Below are 17,797 nucleotides of genomic sequence, written 5' to 3'. Positions count from 1 at the left end.
AGAGGTGTGTGTGTGTGTAGATAATGAGGAAGCATGCAGCCTGGAAAGCAGCCATTAGGTGAATCCCGACCTACACATGCAAGCATGGAAACGGCCGTAAAATGATGATGATGATGATTATTATTTTTATTATTAAAAGAAAGCATGAGGAAAGGTATGTGGCACAATCAAGGCAATGGGTTTATTTACACAAGGAAGATTCATATCGCAGGGACATGCAAGGATTGGTGTGGTGCAGCAAAAGACATACAGTCATACAGTCAGCAAAAGAGACACATTGCAGAGCTGACCCGATATTAGTACTTACACAGTCCTACTTATGACAACAAAACAGGTGCCATCAAGGTCATTCCGAGCAAGGGTAGATCAGGGAGAAAGATAAGAAAAATAACGAGGTTGTTTCGACCTCTTTGCTCACCATGCGGGGTTGACGAAGAGGAGGAATACTGGTAGTGTCTGCAGTGCATATTTGAGGAGTTGCAATTGAGCGTGCAAGTGAGGTGCAAGGAGGAAACTGGAAGGAGGAGCGTGTCTGTGGAGTCACTCTGAAAAGAACGGTTGTCGGGACTCGCCTTTTGCTTTTTATGTGTCCACAGTTGACGAGATTAAAAAGGGAGACAGAACATGTAAGAAGACAGCTTACTTATGTTTGGGGTTATCTGTTCGTGTTAATGTTTTCATCGGCTTGGTCCTCATTAATCCGCTTAATATGTGCCTGGATTGCTCGCTTGCCCAGCACTCCATTCCACAAGCTCCAGCTGCCTGCTCCATTCCACCTTTCACCATGTACTGCCATCCAAGCCAAGAAAGAGATCTCTTTTTGTGTATCTGGAACATATAGTTTAAATAGTTCCTGGCTGTGGGTGGAGCCCAGATGTGGATCAAACGGGTCATTAGGCAGAGTGTCTGAATTTTACGGTGCCCCATTGTTGCATGCACAATTACCCTGGCGCTGGTACCGCCCACGCAAGGGCACAGCCATGAAGATGCTGCCATTTGACTTCCAGACGCCCCATGCAACGGACCTCCGTGCTCAACATGGAGCCGGTGTCTTTGGCTGCGCTCTCCGGGTGTGAACGTATACTGAGCACCCACTGAGGACCACAATTAAACGGAGCGTCAGGGCTAGTCATACGTCATTAAATGGTGGTTAGCGCACACTTGTGCTTCGAGGTACAGACATATGAATGTCCAGGTCCAAAGTGTCTGCCATCGGTACATTGCGAGTAGATGATAAATGGGGGTTCTGGGATGCCCGCCCATTCAAATGAATGGGGGAAAAGGGGAAAACTTTCTGACCTAAGCCCCAAAAGCTCAAAATCGGAGACTCATTTTCTCCCCACCTATCCCCTTCCCTCCCATATAAGCAAATGTAAAATTGAGACTATGAAAAATTGAGACTTACTGAATAAAGCACTTCTTCCCTTTCATATTTTCATTCCACTCAAAGAGCGAACCAACGGATATTTATCCATGTTCTACTTTAGGGAATAACTTAATTTTCTTATAACATTCATTTCCATCGAGTATATTCACAAAGAATAACTTGGAACTTGTTTCTTGGTTTAAGTGTCTCTGTTGTACAGAAATGAAATGATAAACTTCTCTTAATGCTCTTATTTGACCACCTCCTGAGCCACATATCATTTTGAGATTGTAGTAAATTATTTTTCCATTGTTAAATTTATAACCATCAAAGTTTTCAGTCCATTCAAGGATATTAATTTTTTTCTTACCATCCTCCAACTCATTTGTAATTAAATTTATCCGCTTATTTGTTTTATCTACTTTTACCCCGGTTATTTCTTCAATAACACTTATTTGATATTTCTCACATTCTTTATGTTTCCCATTTAAATACCAAGGCTGATTACATCTCCACTCTTTGGTTTGGTTATTGCTTAGTTCTATCATTTATAAATCAGTAAAAAGACGGCGGTAGCCTGTTATAATTCTCAACCCAATATCTTAACACATATACTTATAACCATCTTCTGCTTCTTCTTTCGGCTGCTCCCGTTAGGGTCGCCACAGCGGATCATTCGTATGATCCGCATAGTGATTTGGCTTAGTTTTTACGCCGGATGCCCTTCCTGATGCAACCCTGGTCGCCTCTTACGACACAGGGATATGGTACACCTATTTTAACCGAGGCATACACCGGGCCCAGTACACTGGTACTCACTTCGCCGACCTCAGAAGGATGACAGGCTGAGTCAACCTCCTGGTGTGTATTAATTCAAGCGGCCAATGGGGATTGAACTCGGGACCTTTTGGATCCCAAGCTGCTACCCTAACCACTACGCCAACACCAGGCTACTTATACTTATAACCATAAGGGAGACTATTGATTCCATTCTCTAAAATATATCTTTTATCATCAAAAGCTCCTAATGCTTTCTTATTTCTCTTCTGTATATAATTGATGTTTATAACTTCTTATTGTGTTCATTTTTCTGTACTCTTCCTTCTTTAAGGTTAAACAGTTGTAATAATGTTTAAAGTTTATTGTTTCCTTGATTATATCTTTCTTTATTTCCTTTAGGTTCTAAACACACCTTTCAATGTTATTATCTATATTAATATTTCGACACGCCCCTTTTTTTGTTCCACCATCAGATTTTTGTTACTGCATGAAATGAAACAAGCTTTGACATATATAGTAATCTGATGGTGGAAAATCTGATGGTGGAACAAAAAAAGGGGCGTGCCGAAATATTAATATAGATGATATTATTGTCTTCCTTAAGAGGCCCCTCAAAATTCGTTTTGATGATTATGGTAGTTAAACAGTTTATGTTCTCCATTTGCAAAATGGGAGGAATTATTGCACAAAAAAGAAATAAAAATGTTTCCCATTTTTTAGAGGACCACTAAGATGAGTTCGTAAAACCTTTTGTAGAGTATGTTATAATTAATACGCCATAGTAAATTGCTCATGTTATTGAGCTGTCAATAAGCTATCAATCATAGACATATAATAAACTCACTTGAGTATTCATATCTCTATTTCAATGCGTAATATCAAGCGGTACCTTCATGATGACCTAATAAAACCGATCTCGATGTCCGTCCGTCCGTCCGTATATCTGTTCACAATCAAACCGATCGTGATGCATTTTAAGACTTTCCGAGAGCTTTGGAGAGATTACCTACACTCCCGCACGGTGCTGTTTTTATTATTCCTACTGCACTTCATTAGAACATAGATCGTGGATGGATGCGCAGATCCCAGGAGAACAACTATAACTGTACAGAACAATTCATATTATCAATGGATAAAAATGAGATTTAATTGATATTTTAATAAATTGTTTATTTAAAATATCTTCAAATTTTGTGAGTTTTTAGTTTGTTGTGAAATATTAGGTCCTCGGGTCTCCGCATAGTGGCGTACAGGCTTAAGTCATACTTCTGTTTACTACCGTAGAAAATCACAGAACCATCCGATCAACATGCTGTTAACAGTTTCAGAATCAGCTAAAATCTACAAGATATGAATATGTAGACGAAACTGATCCGGCCAGCTAAAATCTACAAGATATGAATATGTACACGAAACTGATCCGGCCTTTTGGATCACTTTAAAGTAGGGTGCCCTGTAATTTTAATGCGCTCTATGGATCCTCCGGAACTCACGAATGGTACACGTTGTGTAGTCACTAAACTACGTGGTAATGTCATCGAAGTGGAGCTACTGCGGGGCAGTCAAAGGGGAAAACCTGAATGATAATCAATGGATAAAAATGATATAATATATTGTTTAAAATACATTCATGCTATCTGTCTTTTACCATATGTTGCCAGTGACACCCGTCCAAGACGGGCACCTTTACTAGTTATCAATATACGTGAAAGCATAAGACTTTGATCTCAATCCTATAAATTCACTCATGACCTTCCCACCCAATTCATCTTTAAACTTACCAATAACCTTTTTATTCTTTGATGAAAACAACACATCACCTGACTTATAATCACTTGTATCATATACAAGCCGGTAGGCGGACATGGGTAGTCGACTACCCAATAGAATCTGACACGATGGGCCCGTTCGATGGGGAATGACCTGAGGATTAAGCACAAGAAAATTCATGATTCTCGTTTCAAGGGTTAATGCTGCAGATTGTTTTTTCGTTAAAATACCCCCACATTTAGAGGTTTTTCGGCCGTTGCTAGGCAACGGAGGGGTCCAGAGCAACGGTTCTTTCTGACACATAACTAGAACATACCATGAACCTACCATACCAGTTTCATGTATATCTGACTCATAGTCTCTGAGATATAACGAACTTCGTTTTTTTTATTGTTTTCGACCAGGGTTCATTCAAAGTCTATCTTCTCTGACAGTATTCATAGGATCCGGCTGGAAATTTTTGACAATATGGCTGAATGTACTGCCCACAGTCGCACGTGGCCCGATTTTTTATTTTCGAAAAAATAAATTTTTTATGATTTTTCAAAAATTTCAAAGTCCTGTTGCTAGGCAACGGTGGTGTCCATATCAACGGTTCTCATTTGCACACAACTAGGTCATGGTATGAACCTACCAGCCAAGTTTCATCGAAATCGCCATTTTAAATACTGATAATAAGGGTAGAAAAAAAAATCTCAAAAATTTTTTTGTGAGATTTTTTTTTCGACTAGATCGACTACCCAATATCAATATTATCAATCATAACCTCATATACATCACTTGTCTTAATTTCTAATATAAAACTATCTGTATCCATATATAACAATGACACATTATCCTTATACTTTGATTTTAAATTATTACAGTAATAGTCATACATTAACGACTTTGACAAGTCAAAAATTGATGTTCCTATAAATATAGGTTTATCCATTTCAATACTCTCTTTTTTCAAATGAATAACACAAAGGTTCTCTGAAAACATCTCTGCTCGCTCAAAACTTGGTCTATTAATTAACTTTGAAGCCTGTTTCCAAGATGTAGCAAGTCTTATGTTTTGTCAATTCCTAACATTTTCCAGTCTTTCCAAATACAGCATTACTCATTAATTTATAAAAGTCCTCAAAATCTGTTTTTGCTTCTGTTCTCCTTTTTGTATTAAAATCAATAAACTTCTTTAACCAATGACTTTGTTTAAATTTCAAAATCCGATGAATTTTCCTCACTCTCAACCCAGCAGATAAATATTGTCTCAAGTTCCTTTGATGCAAAACATAACTTTCTTTATCATTTGATGTAGTAAGTTGTTTTTCTGGAGATTCACCTTTTATATTAAATGACTGTTGGTAATCACTTAACCATTCTTTTCTTGGACTTTCTTTATCAGGGGCATAAGGTAGGTCTTTATGTTTGTGATGAAGTTCTTCTGGATATTTTAAATCAACCTCAAAATAATATCCAACTTCAGCTTCATCCAATTCTTTTTGAGAGGAGACAACAATGTCTTGTAAAACTTTTTCATAATGTTTTTCTTTAACCCATTTAAGTTTTCCATAAGGTAAAGATTGAGACACAGCCCACCCATACAAATTGTTAGCATCATAATACATCAGGTAAGATTTGTCCTCATTCTTATTATAATCAGGAAGATATTTGTTATTTGCTTTAGCAGATCCCTTGGAACATACTTGAGATATTCCTCCTCTTTTAGCCTTCTCTATCATTAAAAGCATATCTATATCACTGTTTAATTCCAAATTATGTTTTGTCATTTTTAACATCGCACTCCAAGCCAAACCCGGAGCTGTGTAACAGTGAGCAGGGTCTAATCCATAAGAATTTTTATTATGACAGACTTCTAAAAGTTTCAAACACATCAACCAATAACAATACATCAGTTTTAAGATACAAATCATGATATTCTCCAAGATTCTTTATATTAAACTTCTCCCAAACCTTTTTAGCTTGTGTATAATCTCTATCGGAAAAAATGAGTTTTATTCAACTTGCGATAGAAACTTTCCCTTGAAGGAAGTTGTGTTTCTTTAAACTTCTCAAATGAATCTATATAGTCATACGGATATATTCCCTTTTGTGATAAGAGATCAATCTCTTCTTGATTTGAGAAATGTGATTTAAGATTCGGGAAGTTTTTAATATTTGATGCTAAGTTAGATAATGGACTTGCCATAAACTTATATGTGTCAAGAAACCTGATATGAGTTATGGGGGATGTATGAATTGTTTGTGTGAATGAGATGTATTTTTGATCTGTGTTAGGAATGGCAGAAATATCTCCAGATGTCTTTGAAAGTTCATTTATAAATAGATGTGTGTCATAGTGAGCATTGTTGTGAAGAAAGACAGGAATAAAGTTTGGGGGCTTGTAATTAAGATTACAACGGGAATGAGCTGGACCTCTATATTTTCCAGTAAGATGACAATGATCCCGAACTTTGACCTCTCCTTCAATTTTATCCTCACAAATATGACAGATACTGTTCTTTCTAAATTCCTTTTTCTCTCCCTTTGTTAATGACATTGGTTTACAGGTTTTAACCATTATTTCTCTTCGTCTTATGCAGTCTTTTTCCAAGCGTCTTACAAACTACTCTGAGGCATCTTCTCCTCTATAAAGTTCTAACTTGTATTCATCACCAACAGATGATTTGATATAATACCAGAAACTACAAGGAGTATGTTTTCGATATTTATTGGTGTCTGATTTATTTGGATTTGGAGAAACAGTATCTATCTTTTCAAGGATACTTTCAAGATCAGAATATATTGTTACGAATCTGGAAGCTTACTGCACTCAACATTCAGGTCCTTATAGAACAGTTATATCGGTAAGTACGTGTTTCTAGTTAGGGTCCCTTTCCCTTATGTCTCATGGGAATTAAGTCTGCATGCGCTGCGAAGTTATTTTATAAATAGGATTTTTACACTTATGGACAAATATTCGTTGGTTCGCTCTTTGAGTGGAATGAAAATATGAAAGGGAAGAAGTGCTTTAATCAGTAAGTCTCAATCTTTCATAGTCTCAATTTTACATTTGCTTGTATGGGAGGGAAGGGGATAGATGGGGAGAAAATCAGACTCCTATTTTGAGCTTTTGCGGATTGGGTCAGAAAGTTTTTCCCTTCCCCCCATTCATTTGAATGGGCGTCCCAGAAACTCCATTTATCATCTACAATTGTGCTCGCTGCTTAATAGGCTGCTGCGGGCATCTGTGGTGACTGTGTGGTCGAGGTGATGGTAGAGGTAGAGCGGTGGGTGAGTTTTGGCTCGTGGTTCGCTGTGGTTGAGGTGGTGTCGTCATTCATTGTGGTTGATGCGTTAATGGTGAAAGTATAGTGAGCTTGCATAATTTAATAAGTGGTGAGGAGTAACAATAAAAGCGTCTTGATGTTGTGTGATCATCGCAGCGTTGGTGAATAGAGTATGGTGAAGGTTGAGGTGAAGTGCCCGTTTGAATGTGGCATGCGATTCAAACTGGGATTTGGCGCACTTGTGCAAATTTACTCTGTGTGCTTGGTGTGCCTGCTTGTATGAGAGAGAAATTCGTGTGTAGAGGATTAAGATGGGAAAAGAATGGGGGAAAACATCTACTTAATCCCACAATGCATATTGACCATAAACTCATTTGACATAAGTGAAGGACAACCTGAAACAATGACAAGATGACTTTCTCAGAACCTCTAGAGTCTAGATGTTGCATGCCATTGCCTCTGGAGTCACAGTTCGCAAAACTGTCACAATGTCCTCCATGTCCCAACAGAATCCAAGAACTGAATGGGTACTCAGTTGGCCTGGACAGGTTGTCATTGCTGGTCGTCAGATTTACTGGACCCTGGACGTGTCCCAGGCCATTGAACTGGGCACTCTCACCTCTAAACTCTGTCCACAGCTTGCAGCCCAGGTCAAGAGCCATTAACCAATTTTCCTTTTTGTTTTAGTTGTTGTTTGCTTGTCTTTCTTTCCACTTCATTCCATATTATTTCACAAATTGTGGAATCCGGTTCGCTCAAGGCTCTGGCCGTCCAGTACTTGCTCATTGGTTTCGCCAGTATAGCTTGACCCAAGCTGTATTTTCACCTGTATGATGCAGCTGGGTGACTTGGTAGCACTGGTTCGGGGTCCTCTCTCATACCTGCAGCATGGAATACTCGGGGCCCTTATTGTCATCGAGGTCCACGCGCGTGACGTGGCCACTTCCCTCTCCGCTGAGAACGTGCACAGCATCAATGACTTTGAGTGGATCAGCCAACTACGGTAGCCTTGGCACGACCAGGATTTGATTACAATCAACCGGGCATTTACTTGATTAGTTTAAAGTGCAATGTCACAGCCTGAGATCACATCTGTGAAGCAAACATCAAGGCCATTACACAATTGTTTAGGATTTTAATGGGTCAGGTCCTATTGGATAGTGCCAAGACTTGGTGCTTTCATGGTTTATATTTTAGTAGCTTGTGTTGAAGTTTGGTCTTAAGTGGTTAATCTTTAGCTGGTTAATGTTCAGGTTTTGTGTTTTAGTGGTTTGTGTTTAAGTGGTTAGTGCTTTAATGGTGTGTGCTGGAATTTCCCCTGTGAACTCATGGAAGGTATTACTGGAGTCGGGATGACCTATTCGTGCATGCAGTCAATGCTGAATTCCTATACGGTTATGAGTACTTGGGGAACTCTGGTCGCTTGGTCATAACCCCACTCACTGATAGGTATTATCATTTTATTTATTTCATCTTGTTTTATCACCATTGTTATTTCATTTAGTTTTTTTTATGTTGTTCATCTTCGACTCAATTTTCTTCAGGTGTTATCTGACCTTAACCGGAGCACTGCACCTAAAGTTTGGTGGTGCACCTGCCGGCCCAGCAGGTACAGGTAAAACGGAGACTACAAAAGATCTCGGCAAGGCACTGGCCATCCAGACAGTGGTCTTCAATTGCTCTGACCAGCTGGACTTCCTGGCAATGGGGAAACTGCTCAAAGGGTTGGCCAGGTGAGACTTCAAAATGAATAGTGGTCAAATCTAACCTGTCCACTGTGATATTTCATCACTGTGGAAAACTTCCTCTGTATGAGTAAGGATAGTTCCTACTAGTGGGGTTACATCCAGATACTGTGATTCCTACGCAGTTGATCAAAGATACTGAAAACTTAATTTTATCTCGACCTGGATTGGTGCTCTGGTGGTGCAGTGAGTAGTTTGGACTTCCCCGAGTGGATGGCAGATGGAAGTTTTTTTTATTGGCAGACAAAATATTGGCTCACGGAAGAGCTCTCGGAAGACTTGCATGAGGTTTGTAGAGAATGGAACTTGTGATGTAATAAGACTTCCCTTACAAGGAACATCAATGCGAGAGGAGGCCACCAGGCCCATCAAGCCTGTACTACATTTGTACACATTATACACTGCATGGTTGCCAAAGTAGATGGTTGTTTTTTCAGTGCTCTAACCTTTTAAAATGCTGAACGTCGAGCAAGGAAACAGAATGACCATTTCTGAAGTCTTCGGTATGACTTCGTTGGGGGTTTGAACCGCTGACCTCCTTGGAACCTAGACTCAGAGTGGAACTTGAAGGCAGGTGGAGGCCGTTTGGCCTGTCAATCCTGCGCTACATCAACACCAGATTGATTCAAACAGTTTATCAACTTAAATTAATCGGGGGAAGGGGTGTGGCAAAGTGGAGGAGTAGGAATGTGTACAGTGGTGCAAGCACAGGCATTGCAAGGGTCTTTATACACAAGATGATAAAATAAGTTACTATTATCATTTATAATTCTAAGATAGACTTTAGGGGGTGGCAAACATGGTTGTTGGGTGTGGAATGAACGCAGCCAGACAGCGCATCCACTTTTTGTGGAAACCCCCAAACAGATATCACCATCATGACACAGGAATACAATCACCCATCCATACCCAGCAACATAATGTCCCAGTCCTGCCAATATCCATGTACGCCTCTAACCCCAATGCTTCTCGGTGCCAATATAACTCAACTTTAAACCGATCAACTGTTTTTGCTGTCATTACCTTTCCAGGTAGACCATTCCATGAATTTGCTACTCTCAGAGTGAAAGACCACTGCTTTACTACTGTCCTAACTCTCCTCTTCTTTATTGTCAGGCTGTGCTGTGCCTTTATTGTCAGGCTGTGGTCTTGGGGAGTAACATCTTGCATGACTGTTTATGGACTAAAGGTTCTAAACTGGACCTGTATTGTGATGACACGGGTGCAGGTAAATGTTGGGGATTCAATCTGCGTGATGTGTGAGTGCAGTTCCGGAGCCTGGGCATGCTTTGACGAGTTCAACCGCATTGATGTTGAAGTTCTTTCAGTGGTGGCACAGCAGATAGCAACCATTCAGAAAGCTCAACAACAAAGGGTATGACAGCACATTTTTACACGTCCAATTGTCAGAACTGTCGGTGGAAGTTAATTCCTCGCAGCGAGAGCATCATGCATACTATTCTCTTCTCGTGTGTGCTGCAGGTGAAGAGGTTTATCTTTGAGGGAGTGGAAATCCCTTTGGTTCCCAGCTGTGCTGTGTTTATAACCATGAACCCTGGATATGCAGGGCGCACCGAGTTACCAGATAATCTCAAGGTTGAGCCATGATTTTCCTTATTTTGGGGATTTATTGGAGTTGGGGGATGTTGTTTGAAAATCTCTAATCATTGATGGATTTTTAAGGATACTCGAATAAGAAATGCATCAGACTGGCCGGTTGGGGGGGGGGGGATATAGGGCTATGCGATGCCATCTTAACATGCTCGCACCATCAGTCGTGCTTTTCTTCCGAACAGGCTTTGTTTCGGCCGGTAGCGATGATGGTACCCGATTACACGATGATAGCAGAGATCTCACTTTACTCCTTTGGATTCTCCGATGCAAAGACTCTTGCAAAGAAGGTCACCAGCACATTCAAACTCTCCTCTGAGCAACTCAGCTCGCAGGTGTGCCTGAATTTATTCATTGTATGTAGATAGTTTATAAATTCATGTTTTCTCATCATGCTTAAGTTTTTTTCATGATGTCATTTAAAATGATGATGTCATTTTCTTGAAATAAAAGTTCACTCTTGATTTTCTGTTTATTCAAGTGTCGGCTTTGGTGGCAATCATTCTTTCAGTCATTCATTAATCTTCCATTGGAAGCTCACCACAGAAGTCTCATGGGCTCACTATAATCATTGCCTAAGGTGATTGGTCATTGGAGACCTTAAAGGATGGAAACTGCATACCAACCAGTGAGCTGATGGGTGTGATGAAAATAATAATCTCCATTTCATGAAGGAGTAGGAGATTGGGACCATACTCTGTGCAGAGCATTGGTGCTGCCTAAGCAGTCTCTTTGGCTATTGGGCACAATCCTGGACGGGTCGCTACTCCAACACAGGATTCCAGCAAGCTGGTCTTCATTTTGCCAACCTCAGAGGGATGACAGGCAGAGTCAACCCCACCTGGTATTAATTCAATAGATGAGCAGGATTTGAACTCAGGACCCTAGGATCGAAAGCCCACCACCCGAACCATTAAGGCAACACCAGGCATATATAATGAAGGGAAAGTAGTAATAATAAAAAAAAATCATCTCTATCATTATGTACCATATGCGTGGTGTTGGCTTAATGTTTAAGGTGGTGGGCTTGGGATCCTAGGATCCCACTCGTCTGTTAAATTAGTACCAGGTGGGGTTGACTCTGCCTGTCATCCTTCTGAGGTTGGCAAAATGAGTACCAGCTTGCTGGGATCCTGTGTTGGAGTGGTGACCCGTCCAGGATTGTGCCCAATAGCCAAGGAGACTGCTGAGGCAGCACCAACGCTCTGCACAGAGTATGGTCCCAACAGATTGATGGATTATGTTGTATGTATGTTTCATTTACTCCTCTGGGAGGATTTGACCGAAGAAGCTTGAACTTTCAGAGATTAATGAGGGCACCCTGATGTTGTGCCTGTGCAAGTTTTGCTTGATTCGATCAAGTTTTGAATCAAAAAAAAATTCACAAATCTTTGCATTTTATTTCTTTGGGGGAGGGGAAGGTGCAATTGGAACCACAATTGGAACCAAGATGTATAATCGTGTAGTATTATATACACATGTAGCTTCATATATGTAACCCGCGGTTATTTTTTTATTTTCGGGAACGATTGAGGCAGCTGTCTGTTGCCTATACACCGCCCAAATAAAGGGATGCGTCAAAAGAACCTGTTGCACACTTGGAACAAGATTGCCCATAGGGCAGGTACTCTACTGGTAATAATAATAAATAAATCAATAAATAGTTGATCTTTGCAAGAAGCCCTTAAATTTACCAAGAATACAAGGTTGCTAAACTTTCAAAAATCCTTCTTGGAAAAGGTAGACACCGAAAGAAGGAATTATTAAAGCGAGTAGAGGAGAGCAGACAGAACATTAATGGCACTCATTGGAGAGCACACCTCCGCCAGGCTGAACAGTTTACGTTTTGTCGGAGGTACTGATAGGCTGGATCTGCATCCGTACCTTAACCAAAATATAATTGGCTTGTTCTTGTCACCTACGTCCAACTCATCCACCAAGTTTTGTCATAATCCGTCCACATCTTTTTGTGATGTTGTGTTATATATCGTTTTTGGCCCAATCTTGTAACGGTGAACAGTCACTTTAAAAAATTATCTCATATCCGGATTCGGATCTTCAATAATCAATTTGCCCTTGTCACACACTCAACCTGAGCAAATTTCATCTGAATCCGTCCACAAGTTTTTGAGTATCCTGCTCACAGACAGACAAACACACAGGGGTCAAAACATAACCTCCGTACACCTTCGATGGCAGCGATAATAAACAAGAACCTTCAGAGAGAAATATTGATTTTGAAAAGCAGTCGACGCTTGATACATCTGCAAGAGACCTTTTGAATTGGCTATAATTATTCATTCATATTAATCTTATGCATTGGGCCATTCATAAGTCGAGAAACAGAGCTTGGGTCATTCATAAAAAGTTGAGAAACGTTTCAGGGCTCGAACCAATCCTGGACAGATCGCCATGACATCAATATAATAATAATACGGTATTTTGTTGTTGGAATTATCGCTTTTGTTTCCCACTGGCAATTAAAACCCGTATCCTCTCACTTGTGCTATTTTGCTGTACCCCAGGAAGGGGTATGTTCCATTACCAATTGGCTTCCTATCACTTGCCAAGCCAGCCGTTCCTTATCAACGGTTTTGTTGGAGTGCTTTCTTAAGTGCTTAAGCCACTTGGCGAGCGCTCTATAAGCTGATTGGTTCCTATCATGTGCAGCCTTTTTGGCTGCTGGTTGCATCATTGGTTAGGGGCACGGCTATGCCGCTGATGCAGTGCCCCTATTACCAGTATACGGGTGCTCCTCGGAAGGATGACAAGCTGAGTCAACCCCCTGGTGTTAATTCAGCAGAAAAACGGAGCTCAAACTCAGGACCCTAGGATCCCAAGCCACCACCCTAACCGCTAAGCCAACACCAGGGTAGCTGATTGGTGACATTTTTGAGAATTGATCCATCCTTCTGTAAACTGGTTTTTGCGAACAGTTCTATCCTTTCATTGTACCTGGAAATAGGAAATGTTCTGGGTATTCAAAACAAACTTTCATTCAATTTTGTCATAATAAAACCTATCCCCTCATTCTGTTTGTATAAGTTTAGTGATGTCGGGTTTGATTCCACAGCATGAGTTAATGTCATTGTGTTCTATTTTCTGCTTGTTCAGGATCACTATGATTTTGGAATGCGTGCTGTGAAAACCGTCCTGTGCGCAGCAGGAAACCTTAAACGAGAAAACCCAGACATGGACGAGGTATGTAATGCAGAGATACTTCGAGTTCTCAGCTAATTGTGTGACCATCTGTTGATGTAATCATCTCCTTCGTTTGTACATCATTGGATAAAGTTACAACTATGCTGTTGATCTGGTGCCCTCTGCTGGTTGGGGCAGCAATTTTTAATTTGTTCAGGGTGCCGGCAATAGCTCACCAACCCTTCGCGAAGGACACCGTGGGATATTTAACGTCTACCTACGAATGCTGGCAGACAGGACTTCCGTTTAACATCCATCTGAGGGATGGCACACACACTGATGAATCACCCTGCTTGTGAAACACCAGGATGACAGTTTATAGCTGTGTCAGGATTTAAACCCAGGCTAAGCAGCTTAGAGATGAGTGTCCGTACCTCTAGGGCCGAGGCCATCCTTTCAGCCTGGTAGATGTAATAAGAACACACCACACCATAGTAAAAACCTATTCCAACACCACTGTACCCCAAACAGGAGCTGATTTGCCTGCATGCCATCTGTGACGTCAATGTACCCAAGTTCCTTGCTGATGACCTGAAGTTGTTCGCTGGTGTGGTAGCAGACCTGTTTCCTGGCACACGGGAGCGAGACCATCTGCCAGACCATGGTGCTCTGCCACCTGCCATCCGGGCGACCTGCACACTTCTCGGCCTGAAAGATGTGCAAGGTTAAGCTGGTTCTCTTTCCCTCGTTCTTTAACACTTGTCACTCCTTTATTCTGCCAATTTTCCTCATCATTCCATGTTCTCTTTGTTCCTTGCCTCTATTGGCTTTTGACTTCAGGATTTCTTGATAAGTGCATTCAATTGTATGAAACCACCATTGTACGTCACGGTCTCATGCTCGTCGGGCCCACTGGATCAGCAAAGACCAAGGTACCTCTTTATGTATACCATAGTTTTGTCAGTTTGGAGTGAAAGTTAAATGTCAGGATGACATGTATATATGCTACATTTTGGACTGCAGACAACCTGCCTTTCGCTCCCCCATTCATTATAGTTGTGCTTTATTTTTCTTCCTCTGTGAACCAGTGCTACAAAGTCCTGGCAGAAGCTCTGACCTCCTTGAAGGGCCAAAGATCACTTGCCGGTGGTACCTTTGAGACCGTCCATGTCTCAGTCCTCAACCCCAAGTCCATCACTATGGGACAGCTTTATGGAGAGTTTGACTTACTCACCCATGAGTGGTACATTATACTGTCCATCCATTTGTCTTAACTTTCTTTGAGGTTCTTTTTAACTATGTCTTTTACAATCACAGTGCTATCAAGCTTTTTCTAAGCAAAACACCAAACTTCAACAGGTATTAACCAAATCTGCCTTTGGCAGGACCGACGGCATCCTGTCGTCCCTCATCCGTGTCGGTGCAGCCAGCATGGATTCAAATGTGCATTGGTACGTATTTGACGGCCCGGTTGATGCTGTGTGGATCGAAAACATGAATACGGTTCTGGATGACAACAAGAAGCTTTGTCTGAGCTCTGGCGAGATTATTAAGTTGACGGAGGTGCGTGCACACATTTCTTCACTTTCAACAAGTAGTACATGATGTTAAATTTAATCCAGAGATGTGAGTGAGGTAGTTGGGATCTGAATACAGACAACTCCCAGTTTGAGAATGAGTTATGTTCCTGGACCCTTGTTGTCAAAGTGAAATGGTTCTGAAACTGGAACTCATGAGAATTTGATTGAAACCAACATATATAACACCACATTGATAGGCACAACAATGTAAATGGTCATGAAGGAGAATTAAAAACCATAAAGAGTGCAGTAAAGTTATTAAAGTAAATACAAAGTAAGTACAGCACAATAATACATCCCTATTGACATAAAACAGTACAAAGCACTTAAATAAATCAAAATGCACATCAATCAGCAAGTCATGCAAGCCTGGTGTAGGCTTCATGGTTCGGGTGGCGGCTTGGGATCCTAGGGTCCTGAGTTCAAGCCCCGTTGGCCGCTGAATTTAAAATATATATATATATATATATATATATATATATATATATATATATATATATATATATATATATATATATATATATATTATACATACACACACCAGGAGGTTGACTCAGCCTGTCATCCTTCTGAGGTCGGCAAAATGAGCATCAGTGTACTGGAAAGGGGGACACTGTATCAGCGGCATAGCCGCTTCCCAACCAATGATGCAACCAGCAGCCACAGGCTGCACTTGATAGAGAGAGAGCAAGTCATGCAGCTCAAACTGACGTTCTTTGTTGCGGACGTTCTCAAACCGAGAGTTGTCTGCGTACACATAAGAAAGTTTTCCAGCTTAAAGGCCTCATGTGGTCATTTGTTGGTCGAATTTAAGATATTTTAGATGCAAAGTCTAGGCTCATGGAAGAGCAAGGGGACAGGAGAGTAAAATGGCAACAATCTGAGAGTGGGGGAACAGTTGAACACAATAAGGAATGGAAAGAACAAACAGGAAAAGAAGTGAGAGAGGAGCAGAGTAAACAAGGCTAGGGTAGGATAAATGGGCGTAGAAAATATCGCAGGTGGCAATGGGGGATGATATGAGATGGTGGTGCACCACTTGTCTGAATGCTTGGGGGAATAGTGCAATTGAACAGTCTCCAGAGGCAGTTCCAGCAACAGGACAAACGAGGAACAAAAGAGTGGAGGTGTGTGGTAATCCTGGATTTTCAGAGTTAGCCCAGGTAGAGGGTTACTGGAGTGTTCTTCATTTAGGAGCTGAAAGGGGGTCAGAGGGCTGAGACAGGAATGACTTGGACAGGAATTTTCAAGAGATGATTTGGAAGAGAAAATACCCAGTCTGCAGCTGGATTTGGAGGCCAGCTTTGCTGCATGATTGTCCCAGGAAGTTTTCGTTGTACAATTTTTAATCCATAATTTAATTAATTGAAATTCAATTCATGCACATTGCTTCAAAGAATAAACCGTTCCCTCATTGTGATCGCGCACTGAAAGAAGTGCTCGCAAGGTCGGCAATTTCCTGTTGGTGTCATCTGTTGAATGTTCTTGTTGCCATTTATTTGTGTTGACGTTTTTTGCGGCACGATGGAAATGACGGAAAAACCAATGAAGAAAACTATTGTGATTGTGAAGAGGTTTGTAACTGTGGAATATGGCACAATGTTGTCAGAAGGCCATGGAATGTTTCAGTGGCCAAAATATCCCAAGATAGCAGATATTTGTTGAACCAAGGAGATGAAACTACGTGGAGTGTCTTTCTCGGCCATTGGTACAAAGGATTATAGAATCCGATGTACTCAAGTATGTGGAGCAGCTTTCATTCTTACATTCAGAACATCCAGAAAAACATCCACCTTTTTCTTCTTTCATGTGCAGCATGTGGCTGCAGATAGCACCATTTGCTGAGGGGACGTGGTTTTGCCGCTGTTGCAGTTAGAGCAGGAATTTGTATTGTGTTCAGGTACCGGCGATAGCTCGCCAACTCCATGAAGGACACCATGGGATCTTTTACATCCACCAACTAATGCTGGCAGAGGGGACGCCTGGTTTAACGTCCATCCAACGGACAACACACACATTGATGACTGGCTCTGCATGCAAAACACCAGGATGATAGTTTTTAGCTAGTTCTGGATTCCAACCCAGGATAGACATCTCTCAAAGGCGAGTGCATGTACATGTCGGCTAACCTGCTGAGGGCGACCTTGACGCAGTTGTGTACCTGTCATGTCTGTATTTCAGAAACGGCACCAACTTTGTTAACATAAAACGTCTCAGAGACTACACTTTTGTAAACATTTCTCATACGGACTGATTATTCTGCAGCCATTTTAACTGCATATACTCTTGTCACTCTCACTGGCTTAGCGTCAGGAAGTTCCTTTTACATCCTGTGTGAAAGGTGGATAATTACACCGAAAAGGTCACAATGACAAACGATCCAAGCATGGCCATTTCTCCCTTTGAGCACTTTAAAAGTGTTCAAGTGTAATCCCATTCACTGCATGGAGTGAAGGCTTTGATACACCCAACCTGATACAGCAAGTTTGGACCAGGGTACAGGCACAGGATGGCTTAAACAATAACAACAAC

At 41.1% G+C, this 17,797-nt stretch overlaps 1 protein-coding gene across 4 annotated transcripts in view; it reads left to right on the top strand.

Moving 5' to 3' along the window:
* Positions 1 to 17,797, top strand: part of DNAH1 (dynein axonemal heavy chain 1) — a 157,140-nt gene that overhangs the window by 58,194 nt on the left and 81,149 nt on the right. For all 4 annotated transcript variants that reach the window (XM_085861167.1, XM_085861166.1, XM_085861165.1 and 1 more), the window contains exons 27-38: positions 7,698 to 7,838; positions 8,028 to 8,191; positions 8,524 to 8,637; positions 8,733 to 8,921; positions 10,203 to 10,308; positions 10,416 to 10,529; positions 10,730 to 10,879; positions 13,659 to 13,745; positions 14,217 to 14,409; positions 14,526 to 14,617; positions 14,774 to 14,928; positions 15,071 to 15,248. In XM_085861167.1, the coding sequence (XP_085717293.1) occupies positions 7,698 to 7,838; positions 8,028 to 8,191; positions 8,524 to 8,637; positions 8,733 to 8,921; positions 10,203 to 10,308; positions 10,416 to 10,529; positions 10,730 to 10,879; positions 13,659 to 13,745; positions 14,217 to 14,409; positions 14,526 to 14,617; positions 14,774 to 14,928; positions 15,071 to 15,248 (1,683 nt within the window). The remainder of the gene's footprint in view (positions 1 to 7,697; positions 7,839 to 8,027; positions 8,192 to 8,523; positions 8,638 to 8,732; positions 8,922 to 10,202; positions 10,309 to 10,415; positions 10,530 to 10,729; positions 10,880 to 13,658; positions 13,746 to 14,216; positions 14,410 to 14,525; positions 14,618 to 14,773; positions 14,929 to 15,070; positions 15,249 to 17,797) is intronic.

This window comes from Eptatretus burgeri, chromosome 17 (genome assembly GCF_056783735.1).
Source record: "Eptatretus burgeri isolate ZD-2024b chromosome 17, Ebu_testis_v1, whole genome shotgun sequence".
Classification (NCBI taxonomy): domain Eukaryota; kingdom Metazoa; phylum Chordata; class Myxini; order Myxiniformes; family Myxinidae; genus Eptatretus; species Eptatretus burgeri.
The sequence above is the reverse complement of the archived record's forward strand: the minus strand, read 5'-3'. Positions and strand labels throughout refer to the sequence as shown.